Source organism: Natator depressus, chromosome 16 (assembly GCF_965152275.1).
Source record: "Natator depressus isolate rNatDep1 chromosome 16, rNatDep2.hap1, whole genome shotgun sequence".
Classification (NCBI taxonomy): Eukaryota; Metazoa; Chordata; order Testudines; family Cheloniidae; genus Natator; species Natator depressus.
Window position 1 is genome coordinate 20,326,557 of NC_134249.1, and position 15,829 is coordinate 20,342,385.

General features: G+C 47.2%; 1 protein-coding gene across 2 annotated transcripts in view; it reads left to right on the plus strand.

The window, feature by feature from the left end:
• The window catches only part of SNAPC4 (small nuclear RNA activating complex polypeptide 4), a 32,444-nt gene that overhangs the window by 15,106 nt on the left and 1,509 nt on the right, over positions 1–15,829 (plus strand). Inside the window, exons 15-24 of one of the 2 annotated variants that reach the window (XR_012642113.1) lie at positions 1,634–1,719; positions 2,303–2,716; positions 4,115–4,204; positions 5,200–5,449; positions 6,088–6,158; positions 6,520–6,627; positions 7,720–7,747; positions 8,433–10,573; positions 12,486–12,627; positions 13,705–13,840. Coding sequence is in view for 1 of the 2 variants with exons in the window: in XM_074973811.1 (XP_074829912.1) it covers positions 1,634–1,719; positions 2,303–2,716; positions 4,115–4,204; positions 5,200–5,449; positions 6,088–6,158; positions 6,520–6,627; positions 7,720–7,747; positions 8,433–10,573; positions 12,486–12,608 (3,311 nt within the window). In the remaining variant the exon portion in view is untranslated. The remainder of the gene's footprint in view (positions 1–1,633; positions 1,720–2,302; positions 2,717–4,114; positions 4,205–5,199; positions 5,450–6,087; positions 6,159–6,519; positions 6,628–7,719; positions 7,748–8,432; positions 10,574–12,485; positions 12,628–13,704; positions 13,841–15,829) is intronic. The other variant, XM_074973811.1, reaches the window with a different exon arrangement.

Genomic DNA, 15,829 nt, shown 5'->3' on the forward strand with positions numbered 1-15,829 from the left:
CTGCTTCTAACACCAGCTACAAGTATATCGCAAAGAGAGGTTGAGTTGGAGCACAGGTCTGGGAACTAGGGATTCCTCTACTTTTGGTCCAGCTCTGAAACTGACTCTTCGTGGCTTTGGACAAGAAATTACATAACATTTGTATAGCACTTTTCATTTGGCTCACATCCAGTCTTGTGTTCCTAAAGCTCATGCTTCAGGGCTTTAGCTGGCCACCTGCAGGGGTCAGGAAGGGATTTTTCCCCATCTCCCCACAATGTAACTGGGTTTTTTTGTGGTCTCCTTCCTCTGAAGCATCAGGGATGGCCACTGCAGGAGGTGAGACATGGATAGGGGGTAGGCCATGGCCCTGAGGTGGCACCAAGCATTGTGTTTCTCTCAGGTGCTTGGCTGCCTGGCTCTTGCTCACATGCTCAGGGTCTAACTGATCACCATATGTGGGATCGGGAAGGAATTTCCCCCCAGATCACATTGACAGTAACCTTTGTTTTGTTTGTTCTGGGTTCCTCTGCAGTGTATAGGTTGTTCCTGGAGAGTTTTGAATTAGCAAACTACTCACTCACTAATCACTCGCCAGGATTATCTGGGTATATCTCCTTTCCTTCTCGTTGTGGGGGCCCCGGGTGCCTCTGTCCCTCCTATTCTCTGCCTGTGGCACAAAATGGTTTAGTCTCCTGTGAGCTGTAATGCTTTGGTCTAATTTTGGTGGCTGGATTTAGTGTGTGGGTGGCTGGTGTTTGCCTATGCTAGACAGGATAACAGACTAGATGATCTGGTAGTCCCTCCTGACCTTAAACTCTGACTATGTGTGAAAAGCACTTCCTTTAAAAATCACACTGCTTTCTGAATGTTGGCCTATTCTTGACGCAGGTAACTCCTTGGATTACTGGAACTGAAAGAGATTAGAGAGAAGAACAGTCACCCACTTCTCTAGTTTATGTACTTTGCGCATTTCACAGCACTTTGCATATTGTCCATTTCAGCTTCCCTGTGTAGCTGGTCAGTTTCCTCTATCAGGGCCTTTCACAGAGAGGCATGGGAGAGAGAACTTTTTAAAAGTAATACAGTGTGATCATAAAGCCACAAAAAACTGGCTGGGAGCTCAGGGCAGGTGTAGGATCTGAAACTAGTTGGAATTTTTCTTAAATTGACCAGACTTCAAATTGACGTCCCTCTTTTTTTAATCCTTGTGTAACCCCTGTCTGGTAGGCTGTATTCTACATGTTGCTGTGAAGGAAGTTGAGGCGCAGAGGATCGGATTCAGGAACGCACATAAGCATGTGTTTAAGTCCCCTTGACGTCACTGCTTAAAGTTAAGCATGTTCTTGTCTGACTTCCTGAACTGGTACCAGAGGTTTTGACTTGCCTAAGGTCAGCCAGCACATCTGTAGCAGACCTAGACACAGAAGCTAGATCAGTGTCCAGATATGACTTAATGACCTATAACCTCTTCAGAATTAGCATTTTGAGGGATACTCTGATGCCTGATTTTTCTTAAAAGAATTACTATTCAGTGAAAAAAATCTTCCTGAACAGTATAAATCCAATATTATCTGGAGGCTAATCTGGTGAGAGAGGGACTTGCTTTCCTTAATTTAAGATATTAACATGGCCCAACTATTTATCTCCTTAGGTCACTGGACCAAAATAGCTTCCGAATTACCACACAGAACTGGCTCCCAGTGTCTAAGCAAATGGAAAGCCATGATTGGGGCTAAGGTATTGTAACTCTCTGATCTGGTGCAATGGGTTATGTTCCTTTTTCCTTTGCAGTAATCAAATGACCTGTTTAGAAGTAGAACATCCTTCTATGCTGTAGACCCATCTTATTTAAGAAAAGACTGGGAAAAGTCAATCTGACTCGGGTCAGTGAGCATTCAGGACCCAGGTCCTAGGACCCTGTTAGTGGGGTGGGGTGGAGCCCAAGTCCTACTGTGATTGGATCCTCACCCTGCCATTTTGAAGCATGGATGCAGCTCAAGCTGTGGACCTGAGTCAGAAAGTCGGTGTAGTCCAGTGTGGATGTGTTAGCACGGCCATGAGACCCAGGTCCAGAAATTGTAAGCCCAGGTTTACGATACCATGTGGACGCTCTCAAGCATGGGCTTGGAAACAGCAAGTCCACTAGCCTGGTTCCCACAGACGTGGGATTACAGTGCAGTGTAGACACACCCTGTGGCCAGATCTTCAGTGGGTGCTGAACACGTTTGCAAATAAGAAGAAATGGGGGAGACACGCATCATTGGTGAATATCTGTCAGCTCTTATTTGTTGGGTTTGTGTGTGTTTTTAATGCTAAACAGAAAAAGTCTGGGCCGAGGAAACGCCTTCAGAAACGCAGGCGAATGCGGAGACACAGTTCCAGCTCTTCAGAGAGCAGCAGCGAGGATTCAGAGCCAGAGCTAATGGATAGCTCTGAGGGCGAAATAGACCCTCCCTCAGGATTCAGGGGTACAGTGCCCGGCCTCGACCTGTGGATCCCGACGAGGACAGATCCGGCCAAGTGCTGGAAAGCCAAACACTTGATTCCCTCCCTCTACTGTTCTAAAAGTGCCCTTGTAAAGGGACAGTTAAAACGAATTCCAGCTACATCTTTTGGGGGAGGCAGGGACAGAGTCCCAACTGATTCAGCAGGGATAAGTACCATACTGAAAGGTATTGGGTGTCCACCTTCTACTGACATCAATTTGAAGGATCCAGAAGAACTGGTAAAGGAGGTGAGCATTGACTTCTACTTTAAAAAGATTGTACTGTTGGGCTGTCAACTGAGCTCAGGCTGTGAAGCATTGATCAGGTCGGATGGCAGACGGCAAAGGCAAGTGGTGTGGGTGATTATGGCCTCTTTTCTTCTCTGAATCAATACTGGACCGCTGCTTCTGTGTGTCATTAAGAAAGACCATCTTTTGGATGAAACGTAAAATCCAAGGCCTGGCCCTTTTTGGAATCCTCAAGGCCTCTGTAGCACTTCCTGGAAGAATAGGGTGTTAACCTCAAGGTCCTAGCCAAGTGCCAGTGTCGTCAAATGCATTCTGCTTGTCAATTCCTTCTGCCATGACACTCTTCCTGCCCAAACTGTGGCTTCATGTGGCTGTCAAACAGTGGCCACCCGCCCCTCTTCCCCCCGATGATGGTATTGCTGGGGCAAGGAAGAGCCCTCTGTGCACAGGGGTCTGTTAGTATAAATTGTAGAGCATCTGGGGTTAAAAGCTAACAAACAAAAGTGTATATTGGCTGTGGGAGCCTCTGTTAATCTCAATGCAAATGAGGTATTTGCATAACTCGGGGGGAAAATGTAATGGTACTGTGTCTGGATCACACTCTTCGAGGTTGTTCTGGAAAATCAAATGATCAGCTATAGCACTGGCTTGATATTCAATCAGTTATACTATTTGATTTTCCTGAACAACTTTGCCATACCCCAACGGGTTGAGGTGCCTTTGGAAAGTTTTACCGAGTGTGGCTTGTGGAGACTTTAATTACCCAGTTTTTCTGGGAAAAGTTTCAGGTTTGCTCCCCCCACTGTGAAGCCAGAAAAGCAGAACAGGTGGGTCAAAAGGGTCCTAAATTTCGGTTTCCTAATTTTTTTTTTTTTTTCTTTTGTAACATATAAACTTTCCTCTGAAGTATCTGCAAAGCAAACATTGCAGCACTGGGCTAGTGTGTGAGAGCCAGAAAGTTAAACTGACCACAAATGAAAGTTGAGCTGGTTACTTTGAGAAAATGCAACAAATAGCAGAAATATTGAGTGTCTCGTGTCCTTTTGATGCAGATATCCAGCTGGCTGTGCGGATTAGTTCTTCACAAGACTCTTAATCCTGTAAACTTTTGTTTTGGTTCATGCCTTAGATAAATTCATGGAGGATAGGTCCACTGATAGCTAATAGCCAAGATATTCAGGGATGCAACCCCATGCTCTGGGTGTCCCTAAACCTCTGACTGCAAGAAACTGGGACTGGATGATAGGAGATGGATCACTTGATAAATTGCCCTGCTCCGTTTGCTCCCTCTGAAGCACTGGCCACTGTCAGAAAACAGGACGCTGGGCTAGATGGACCATTGGTCTGACCCAGTATGGTCATTTTATGTTCTTATGGCTTTTGTATACTTTCCTCTAGGCATTCATAAGAGGAAAGCAAGTGTTAAAGGTTACCCTGGAAGATGTGAGGAGAGTGCTAAGAAATAATACCTATTCTCAGAGGAAATGCGTAAGTGCCTTTTTGTTTGGGTGTTCTGGCTTCCCTCTCTAATAGCACAGACAATCTGTTTGTAATTCCAGATGTTCTTCATGATACCCATACGATGGACTGAAGGGAGTAAAATTCCCAAAGCAACTTTAACCCCCATGCTCCTATTTCCTGTCTGAGCTCTCGTTAAAGGGCCAATGATGTGTGTAGATCTGAGACTGCCTCTAAAAGCGTACCTAACCAGGCTACGCACTTCAACAGTGCCAGGGCTTTAGGGACTGAGAGTTCCATGTGCTCTCCACTAAACCTAGTGCCTTGCACTTCTCATTTATATGTCCCGATGGAAGGCTTCACTTTAGTGTGCACATGATCAGCCGAGTTTGTTTTTTAATCCTCCGTGAATGACCAAACACACAAGTGTTTCAACTGGTGGTTCATCCAATGTGATCCTGCCACAGGGAGCAGCGTTTTTACCTTAGTTGTGTAGATAAGCAGATAGGTAGCTAATGTGCAATTAACAAGGGAGGCAAAACAAACAGTCTAATTGGTCAGCTTCTTACAACCTATGCCCTTTCCCCATCTACACTCAAATAGTGGAGTGCCCTGTAACTAATAATATTGGCATCCCTAAAGATGTGGTTATGAACCCACATTGATGCACTTTGTGAAGAGAAAGTGAAGGGGAAACAGAAGGATAACAGTACTCTCAATTCCTAACCTAAACAATCTTATGGCTCTGCTATAATCATTTTAATGTTGGTGGTCTGACATATAACCCCCTCAAACCCCCGTAAGAAATCCAGGGTGTATATGCTTTCTTCTAACCTGCAGCCTTTATTTTAACACACAGTAAGTGTTTGACCCCAGTGGCTGGTAAAATGGAATAAAAACCCGCTGGAGCAGATCCTCCACTGGCATACATCGGCATCGTTCCATAGAATTCCATGGAGCTCTGCTAATTTACAGCAGCTGGTTTGGATTTTTGTGAGTTTATATCTTTGTTCTGCCACATACAGGAAGATGGGCTGCGGAAGCCTTGTGTCCCCTCTTCAGCAGTGGTTTCTGGAGTGACACCAGGCACATCAGTCGGCCAGGTGCTGCAGGGATTACAGAACACTATGGAGAAACAGTACCGTCGCCAGAGAGAGCAATTCCAAAGAAAGAAGCTGGAGAGGAGGCTCCTGATGGCAGTGACTCCGTGGGTGGGCAATGTCCTACTGCCTTGTGCCTTTAGAGCTGAGAGGGTGGCGTCCCGTCAGACAAAAGGTACCATTGACCCATCAGGTTTCTAAGTGTTGTCCCCCTCTCCTCCTCTCCCCCTCCCCCCCTCACCTTTCACAAGCATGGCACCAGACTCTTAAACACAGCTCCAGGATTGTGCCTTAGGACTCAGCACCTTTCATCTCAGGAACTCAAAGCACCTTTGACCACCTCAGTTGTAAGGTAGGGGCATTACCTCTTACCATTTACAGCACAGGTACCAGAGACCCCAGAGAGGGGAAGTGGGTAGCCCCATGTCACACAGCAAGATGGCAGCAGAATTGGCAGTAGAACCCAGGGAGTCATATTCCTAGTCTCCTGCCCTAACCACTGGACCACACGCTTCCTGTGTAGGTTCAATTTTATTGAAGCAGTACTTTTTCCTATCCACAAGTAACTGTTAATCAAGAGACAGGGAATTATGCTCATATATTTACTCAAAATATATGATCATTCTGAGATAGAGTATTAACAGAGGGGATTTTCTTTTGCCAGTCTGTTATAAGAGCAGGGTGAGTTGCAAGTGTCGTTATTCAGCTTCTCAAATGTTGATATTGGAGGAGTGCTGCTCATAACCCTCCACAGACCTATATGAATGTCCACTTAACATTTTTATTTTTTACATTGGACTCTTTTTTTTCCAGCTCTTGTTATTCAAGAACAGCTTCAGACAGTCACGCTGGGCAGCACTCCGGTGTTCGCACTCTTCATTCAGGTGGGCACCGCTGCATTAACTGGACTCCAGAATTTTAAGTTATTTTTATACTTGTAGTTGATAGATATTTAACATCCCATCACTGGCACCTCATTTTGCTCTTGAATGGTTACGTCTCACTGTATTTATATGGCCCATGTATAGAAGCCATGATTGTAAATTCAGCTTTAAAAAAAAAATAAAAAAAAAAATCTTACAATACAAAGAATCAACTACTACCTAGCTTCTTTCCAGTGGCAAGAAAAAGACCCTGAGATTCTTCAAATGAAACGTCTCCTGTTTGCAGGGTGCCGTTCCCTCCACCCCCAGAATGCCTCTCTTCCAAGCTTAACTTTAACATAAGATTTTTGTCTCCTTGCAGCTCTTCCAGATTGACACTAGTGGCTGCATGAAGGTTATTCGTGAGAGGAAGATGAGGCGGTCGGACCTCATCAAGGCCATGGCTGGGAATGCAAGGAGACTTCAGCAGGTACTGTATGTGGTGTTTCAAACCCTGTCCCATCATGCAGACCTCAAGGGGATGCCTGGGTGGAAATAATCAACTGCTTGTGTCAAGGGAAGCTGTACGTATTCTGTTTGTCAGCTGCTGCTTTGTACTTCTCACAGAGGAGAGACCAAAACCAACGTTAATGTGGCTCAGTGGATAGGGCCCTGAACTGGGCAGTTGGAGACCTGGGTTCAGTTTCCAGTTCTGCCACTAACTGTTGGTGACCATAGTCTAGTCACTTAACCTCTGTTTTCCTCAGCTATAAAATGAGGTTAATAAGTCACTTACCTATGTAAAGCTCTGTGAGATCTACTAGTGAAATGCTGTATTAGAAGAGGAAGTGGCTGTTGTGAATTTGTGATTACAACTGGCAAAATGGCTTGTCTAGACAGTCGAAGCTTTGAATACCTTATGCTCGCTGGGTCTGCTGATAATGATTCTCTTTTCAAAAGCTGGTGGTAGGCTCTCCCACACATCCCCTCCATACCCTATGTGCAGGCAATAAAACACTTATTTATCTGTATTGCAGTAGTGTCTGGGAGGTAATGGGGAAATAGTGAAGATGTCTTTGCTGTTGGTGTTCACAGTAATGAAAGGGTCAGCTGGACCCTTGCCTTCATGAGCTGATGCTCTGTGGCTGAATGATTCAAGTGTTGCCAGCTGGCTCCAAGAACATCATCTACCAAAGAGAATTGTTTGTGTGTCTCTTACCAGAAGTTCTGACTCCTGTTCTAGGCCAAGTCCTGTGGACCTGCTGCTCAAACTCTCCAAAAGAGGCATGTGGTGTCAGTAGAAGGGAAGATAAGAGAAATCAGACATGCACAACTGCACTGACGATATTAGTTTTGTTGGGGTCCACTTCTGACATATATTTTCAGTGTCCTGAGGATATTTTCCTGCTAATGCACCAATGTATAGCTGCCAGAATCATGTTTTCCTGCAGGAGTAAAAGCTCTCCCAGAAACATCTGGAGAAATGATATATCCACAATATGAGTCCCCTCTATTCAGTGCCATGTCTCTGATCTCTAGATATCCCAAGAACATAATTCATGTCTGTTTTTGTTTTTTGCAGCCCTCCTGCAGTTCCAAGAACTCTTCAGGTACCTACCCTAACACTTCCATTTATTTTCACAATGTACAGGGACTTGTGCTTAGTTAATCCTGGTTAATATGACTCTCCATCTAATCTGATAAAAACCTCAAGAACAAAATCACTTTAAATTTTACTCTGGTAGCTTTTAAGCTGGTGGTATTTGATCATTCAATTACTGGCCATAGAAAGATGCCACTTAATAAAGAAGGGCAAAGATTCTGGAGGGACAGGGTGACCAACAATACTGTGACATCTCTGGGCATTAGCACGGTAATACTGTTGAAGGCTAGGTGTTCTGGCAGAGCACCCGGGCATGGTCTAATACTGAATGCTGGTGTTATGTTGACCTGATTGAATGGGTGTTCGCTTCCATGGTATGTAATACTGCCAGTAAGCGCCGCACGTGACTCCTGGGACGATAGTTACATTCACTCCTCATTACTGGGGTTCAAGTATGTCACTCCTTTTTTTTTTTTTTTTTTTTTTTTTTTTTTTTTTTTTTGAGGTCCTCAGAACAGGGCTGATTCGATCCATTTTCTGTCATAGCATCCCCCGGAGCTCCGTTTTAGCATGAATGGTAGTTGTGTGTTACTTACCATGTTAACACTTACCCTATGGTTTAATAGCTAGAGAGTGACTTTTAAAGCCTCATTTGGCTTTGAAAGCATTGCTAAAATCTCTTCTTTCTGCAGGCTCGCCAGCACAGTCCCGCTCCCAGAAGGCCGCAGGAAAGGGAAGAGCCAGGAGACCCATCGCCTTAAAAGCAAAGGAGAACCCTGCAGCTGTTTCGGCGGGTGTCCCTACTCTTCCCACTCCCAGGCAAAAGCCTAAAACCGTCTCAGAATTACTGAGGGAGAAAAGGCTGCGGGAGTCCAGGGCTAAGAAAGCTTTGCAGAGAACAGTGCTTCTTGCCCCCCAGGTGTTGGTTTCGCCCTCTGTGATAATCCAGCACCCTGTGCAGCAGGTAATTCCTGCCCCACAAAGAGGAAGTGAGCCTCAGACAGCTGGACTGGCAGGTAGCAGGAATGCTCAGGCAGCGTGTGTACCAGTGCCACTACCTGCATTTACTCCTGTTGTGGCTTCTGTCCCCTCTCCCAAACCTGTCGGAAGCCATTCATCTCCAGCCCCAGAATCTGCAGAGAGCGCTTGCTCCTCCGAGAGGAGAGCAAAATCCAAGAGAGAGCTCAATGAGGCAGCTTTGGGAGATGTGTCCAAAGGCGAGGCTTCTCAGGACAGACCTATGGGTGCAGGGGAGAATGGCCTGTCCCAGGGGTGCAAGAAAGCTCAAGCATTTGGTGGCAGCTCAGCACCTGTAGTCTTGCAAAACCATGCCTTTGTGCAGCATCAGATTGCATTGATGCCGTCTTCAGCCATTTCTCTGAACCCTGCCGCCATGAAGTCAGGCCCCAAGGAAACCTCTCCCTCCACATCCACGACTTGTGCCCCAGCCCTGGTCAGATCACAGCAGAATGCAATCAATCTGTTGCCTGCTATCCTAGCTCCCCAGAGGGGGTCTCACGTGGTTCCCAAGAACATCATGCCCATCACCTGGGTGGTAACACCACAGGGTTTGATCCCCACCTCTGTACAAGCATTGGTGAGTGTTCACAGCCAAGGGAAGCAGCCCACAGCTGGGATCATAGGCAGTGCTACCAAAAATCAGAGTCGGACTGGAGAGACGTCTGCCCCAAGAATGCCGCTGACGCCAGCCGAAGCAAGTCACCCTCCCATCACGTGCACAGGTGCACAAGTGCTGAGCCCACAGTTAGCAGAAGGGGCACCCTCAGGGAAGACTGTTTGCTTAAACCCTTCCACTCGTCCCTCATCCATAACCTCCTTGGATCCTGGGCACAGCTCACCCAGTGTGACTCCTCCAGCTCCCGCCTCTTTAAACAGCCTCTCGAGGATGTCCGACTCCTCTGGAGAGAGGAGTGCAACTCCAGTGAGCCTTCCAGATGAAGGAGCAGCTCTGCACCCCAGCCCTGTGTTGTTGCCCCAAGTGAAGCCTCCTGCAAGCACTCCGTGGGCTGACCAACTCTGCTTGCCAAGTCTCCCTGGCCCAGGCGAGAGCAATAACTGCAATATGCTCACCGGGGTTGCCTCCAATCCAAAAGTCCTGCTGGAAGGGAGCCTGGTGCAAAGGCCGGATCGGCTTCTGGCCTGTAACAACATAGTAGAGAACTCGGACTCTCCTGGTGCACAGGTAACAAGGAACAGGCCGATCTTCCCAAAGCCACAGAGCACCCCAAACGTGGACAACCCCCCTGGATTGCCCACACCCAGTGCCGAAAAGAACCTCCTGGACGTCAGCCTTCTCTCCCTTGAGGATGAGGCTTTGGTGAAGGAGTGGCTGAGGGGCAAGCGGGGCATCCCAGTGGCCCCATTGGAAACCAGCTTGGCTTACTTTCCGCCTTTCTTGTGCAACTTAAAAGCACTCTCCAGGCTGCTTCTGCAGAAGAAGACGCTGGAGCAGCGTGTGTCGTGCCTCAGGACCTCTGAAGAGCGCAGGGATGGGGGTGCAGGGGCTGATCTGCCTGCTGTCCGACAGCTGGTGTGGCAGAAACTCGGCGATAACCCTGCCTATCTCCTGTTAAAAGCCAGGTTTTTAGCAGCATTTACTCTCCCAGCCGTCCTAGCAACTCTGCCTCCTCCCACAGTGACTACGACTCTCTCCAGCAGCTGGCAGCAGTGTTCAGAGAGTGACGAAGAGGAGTCCCCTACTGATAAGGAACTGATGGAGGCAGAAAGCTGTGGGAAAGAACCAGCCAAAGTACCTTTGGATAGCACAGCTGGCATTGTCCCCGGGAGTGAGGATGCTGACATCACCCATCAGGTAAAGTCAAAGCATTGAATTGGAGTTAATAACAAAACTTCCATTGGCTTTGGTGAGGGTAGGATTTGGCTCGTAACTGTTTTTTCCTTTTTGAATAAGCATGGATTTACGTGTTGAAAACAAGGGGAAAGTTTCCCTGTTTCACGCAATGCCTAGCCAAGTCGGATGACTTCCCCAGCCTCCCCTAATAAAGATCAAGCTCCCATGCAACATGTTAGAGCTGGATTATGCACCACTCCTTTCCACCCATCCCAAAGCCCTCTTCCCCGGAGCACCCAGTCAGTAGGTACAACATAGTCAGTGCAGCGTCTCTGGGCCTGTTAAATAGGAAGCTCAGGTTAGTTCACAGTACCCGCAGATTTTCATGGGGCTGCAGGTGTAAACCCAGAGCTGCTTTGTAGAATGTTGTCGGGGGAATCTGGAGAATTTGGTTAGGGCTTTTGGAAACCATGACGGCACAGAAGTTGGTTTTGGTTTCGCAATAGTGCATTTTTTGGTTGCGATCTCTTTATATCTTCCAGTCCCTTAAATTCTCTTTATAGTGTTAAAACACAAATGATCCTCTAACTTCTAACCCTGTTTCTTGATCTATTCTCAAAGCTCCTGTTTACAGAATTGGTGGTGTTTCCCATAAAACTCCTCCTTTTAGGCTTGTGCTGGTGGATACTACAGTAGGGCAAAGCAGAAAGGATGCTTAGGGAAGACCTGTAGTTGTTTACCTCTCCCAGGAAAGCTTGGGTTAGCAGGATTGCGTGTGTCTGAGATTTCCTTACATCCTGGAGATGCAAAGACCACTGTGTTACCTATCCACAATGTAAGGGGAAGAGCACCTGTGTCCCCATGTAGAATGTGAGGTCCCTACTCCACAGCGACATATGTGACTAGACTAGGGTTTTCCAAGTGCTTGTATGCCTGTCTGATGGAAGGGGTTTTGGGGGGAGAGAAATTCCTGCTGAAGCTCCGTAACACTAAGGCATAGTCACCGTCCACCCCTTCGTTCTCAGGTCCTCCTGTTCGTCATCCATTTGTTCCTATGTTACTACCAGCGGTCCCTTCCTAGAAGTGCTGATCAAAGATGCCCTCTCCCCCAGTATGACCAATGATGCTCTCTTCATGGAGCTGGCAGTTTGAAGGGTGTTAGAATAATGCCGGCTTCTCCTCAGGGAAGAACCTGCAGCTAGGCTTGCCCCCTGCGTCAGCCCCACAAGCTCAGATACAGGGGTGCTAAGCACAGGGAGTCATACCCAGGAGGAGCTCCCAAATTGCTTTAGGTGTGGGCGAAGACTGGCAGGTCCTGCTGCACATCCACCTTCATCCAGTTAGAGCGGCTTCTTTTCAGCAGCAGGGGGGCTGTTGGGGAGAAGTCAGACTAGATTCCCTTTACCTGCTAGAACGTACGTGCGGTCCAGGTGGCTGCACTGGGGTGAGGAAGAGTTTTTCACTTTGAGAGGCTCTGGAGCCCCTTGTTCAGCAGGGCCCCGGCCTAACCCCCAGCAGCAGTGGCAAAAGCATCATGTGTGGGAGGAGGAATCGTTCCCACGCAGCCAGGCAGAGGCTGTGAGCCAGGGAGCTGCTGTAAAAGCAAGGCTCCAGCTTGAACCCTCGCAGTATCACTGTCCCCAGGAGGAAACACCCGAGCATTGGCTAGATGTATTTTTACTGCGCTCTGTATGTAGTATTCCTCACTGTTGGAGAACACATGCTGTCTGGCACATCTGTGTGATCAAGGGGAACAGGCATCGCCTTGTGCTTTTAATGATCTGGGAATAAAGGGAGTGCTATTTTCGTTCCATTCCTTCTCAGCCTTGCCAGAATCCCTGAATGATTTGTGGGGGTGAGGGGGTTCCAGTCTTTCCTGCGGTCCCAAGTATCTTCCGCCTGCAGTCATGCCCTGTCACTGGTTATTTTGCAGGGTGCTGGAGCTGAAGTGCCCGCTGTGCAGTCCGTCTCAGGCTCCTGCGCTGATGTGGGTGAGGCCAGAGTTCTGCGAACTAGGAGAAGTGCTCGCTTCAGGAAGAGGAGGAGGCAGACGTGAGAGAAGCATGGGGAGAAATGTTAGTAACTCCGCTATGAAGCTGTTATTTCTAGCTTGAGGAGAAAGACCTGGACAGGCTCTTTTTTGTGAGGCACACCTTAGAAATAGCTTGGGAATCATGACTCAAGGCCTACAGCAGTGGTTTGAAACAGGCCTGTCTCGCCTTCCCTGTGGGCATGCAGGTCTGAAGTCACTTGTTTAGCCGTGATCTGTAAAGACCATAATTATAAGACATGTTACATTTATACAGTGCTTTAGAGACAAAAGCCCACTCACTGTCATATGGACTCGACAGCCCAGAGTCCTTGCAGTCAGTGGTAAGAATTGGTCATAATGCACTGCAACTGATAGTTTTGCACGATTGGTTGCTAAGATAAGACAAGTTTAACAACAAAAAAAAAAGGATGACCGTTTAGGTGAGGAGGAGTGAGCTCTTGGGGAGAGGAATGTTTGAAGGATGCCTTTAAAGCTATTGACTCCTGCTGCAGAGCCTAAACATTGTCCCAGTGTCTTCTCTATACCCCGACTGCTGTGTGCCCCTTGCTGATGGCCTTAGCAGAGTTCTGGTGGTGGGGGTTCACTTTGGCTGCTTTGTCTGATGTCTGGCCAGCTCTGCAACAGTGGAGCAAAGATACTGTAGCTCCTACACTAGCAATGGCAGCTGTTTATTTTTAAATTCTCAGTGGCCAGACTGGTGGATTTTTAAATAGAGTGCAGAAGATGGGCTCCATCAGGCAGTGTTTCTAACATGAGTAAGATCACCCACAAGCCACTACCGGGCAAAAGGAGTGTTGTTTAGCTCTGAGGATCTGGGGAGTCGGATTCTTTTTGTGTCTCTACCATAGAGACACTGCAGGGCAAGCGGTTTCCCTGCCTGTATTCACAGGGCTAACACCATACTGCACAGGTGTGCTGTGGTCTGATCGTCGTAAAAAACACCAGCTTTTGGTTGACAGGTACCGAATAAGTGCAAAGATTTTTTGCCTTGATCCCTCCTCAGTTCATGGAGTTGTTCTCGTTTCTTTTTGATTCTTTTCTTAAATGGCTTCAGAAACTGTCCTGTGACTAATGAGAGGTGAATGTGTCCTTATTACAGGAGTCTCTGAATGAAGCTTGCTTTCAGACGTGGCAATAGCAGCTGTTCCTTGCACTACCGACCAGTGACACTTCAAATAAACTGACTCTGCAGTCCTGGGGAAGAGAGGAAAATGGTTGCACTGTTTTTTTCCCAAGTCTGTATATTACTACAGTTCTCGTTTAAAACCACTAATTGGGAAAGTTAGAGACGGAAGTCTCTCTCTCTCTCTTTTTTTTCCTCCTCCCCCCCACCCCCCCACCCCCTTTGACACAGACTGATTCTGTTCTAACACTCTTACAATCTGGCAGCAGCACGGACAAAGGTGGGAGAAGACTATTGGAGACAGGCGTTAAAAATGAATGCTTGTTTATGTTTTTTGTGTTGGAGCCTATTTATATAAATGTCTGTCCCCCAGTTCAGAACATGAGTCTCGGTCTATGTTTTTTAATGCTGTGGCAATGCTTGTGGTTGACAATTAACTGGTTCTGAGGCGACAACACTGCTGAATGATCAGTGGATTTATTTTGTACCTCAGTGATTCTAACTGTTGGATTAAATATAAATGTTATATTTTTCTCATTTAAAAAGATTTAGGCATGTTCTTTCTGGCCACGCAAACAGGAGAGGTTTCATTTGAATATGCTTTCCCGTAACTCTTTGGTCTTTGACAACGAGAAAGGTGATGTTTGTTTCCTCACATAGAACCAAGGAGGGAGTGGGAAATCAGCTGAGCTTGTGGTTAAGACACAGGACTTTGTCAGACAGGATCCCCTTCCTGTCTCTGCCGCAGATTGCAGTGCAACCTGGGGCATGTCACTCTGTCTCTAGTTCCTCCATTAGCAAATCAGGGATTTCTGCCCCCAGGGAGTGCTGAGGTTAAATGAATTAAAGCTGGTAAAGTCGGAGTTCCGTGGATGAAAGATGCTGGGAAAGGGCAAACACTGCGGAGTGGCTCTAATTTCTCAGGAGCACGGCAGCGACTTCAGGCTGTAGCTATGCTATGAATCATGGCCGTGCTGGCAATGCTTTGTCCCGCCCTACGTGGGTGTGGTGCTTTCCAGGGTTGCTAAGTCGCAGTAGGCCAAGGTGCTATTCAAATGTTAAACCCGTATCGTGCCCAGAGAAGGGAATTGCGGGTGAGTTGTCCCCCTCTCAAAGCGTGTGCAAGCCACCCTCCTGCATGAAATTCACCTCAGAGCACAAGCTTTGCCATGAAACCCTGTGTACCACTTAACACACAGCTGTTAACATGAGGCTTAAGTGGGGCATAGGACCTTATGCCCTGAAGTGAATGTGCCTTTGTGAATGCCGCTTAGGTAATGAGACCTGCTGGGCTGATTGAGATGAGGTGCTGCACAGTGGCAGCTTGGCTAATCTCCAGTGATGGGGTCAAATCGTAATGCCTCCTACTTAATGGGTTAATTGGAATGTCATGGTTGACTTGGAGGGTTGTATGTGGGATGTGGACAGCAAGCTAGGACTAAGGTATGGAGCATTGGGAGAGAACAGAAATAGGGACCATACTATAGAGCATCCCTATAATTCAAGGACACACCTTTGGTCTACGTGGTACTCCACCAGATGGTGGGGCAGGAGAATTGGACTGATTCTGGAAGATGTCCTCAGGCTCCATTGCAGAGACTGTAGATGCATAGTGTGCACAGGTTCCATCCTGTTTGCTGGCACCAAAAGGGGGCTGCTTCAGGGAGGTCTCTCCAGTGGTTTGGCTTTAAAAGTAACCCCCCTCCCCTACTGTGCTACAAATATGCCCAATACCTGGATTCTGTTGTAATAGAGATTGGAGGACGCAAGAGTGGAGTTCCCAAAACCATTTTATAGAAAGAGCCAGAAACTTAGTTATTAAATGAAGAAAACTTGCTTAAGCTACAGCTCAGCCCTGGGCATCAGTCATGCTAGCGAGTCCTTTACCCATCTGTGTCTATTACACAGCTGAAGAAATGATCAATAAGCAAACTTTCACCTAGGAACCAAGTGAGGTCATCTGAAACTAGTGCAGCCCTGGCTTGTCTGAAGATGAGCCTCTCCCTTCAGTGGTTGTAACAAATTAGAATGTATATATCTTCCGCCTCAATCGCTTCGATACCATTTCCTTCAAAAAAACAAAAAATCACTGCCAGCTGAC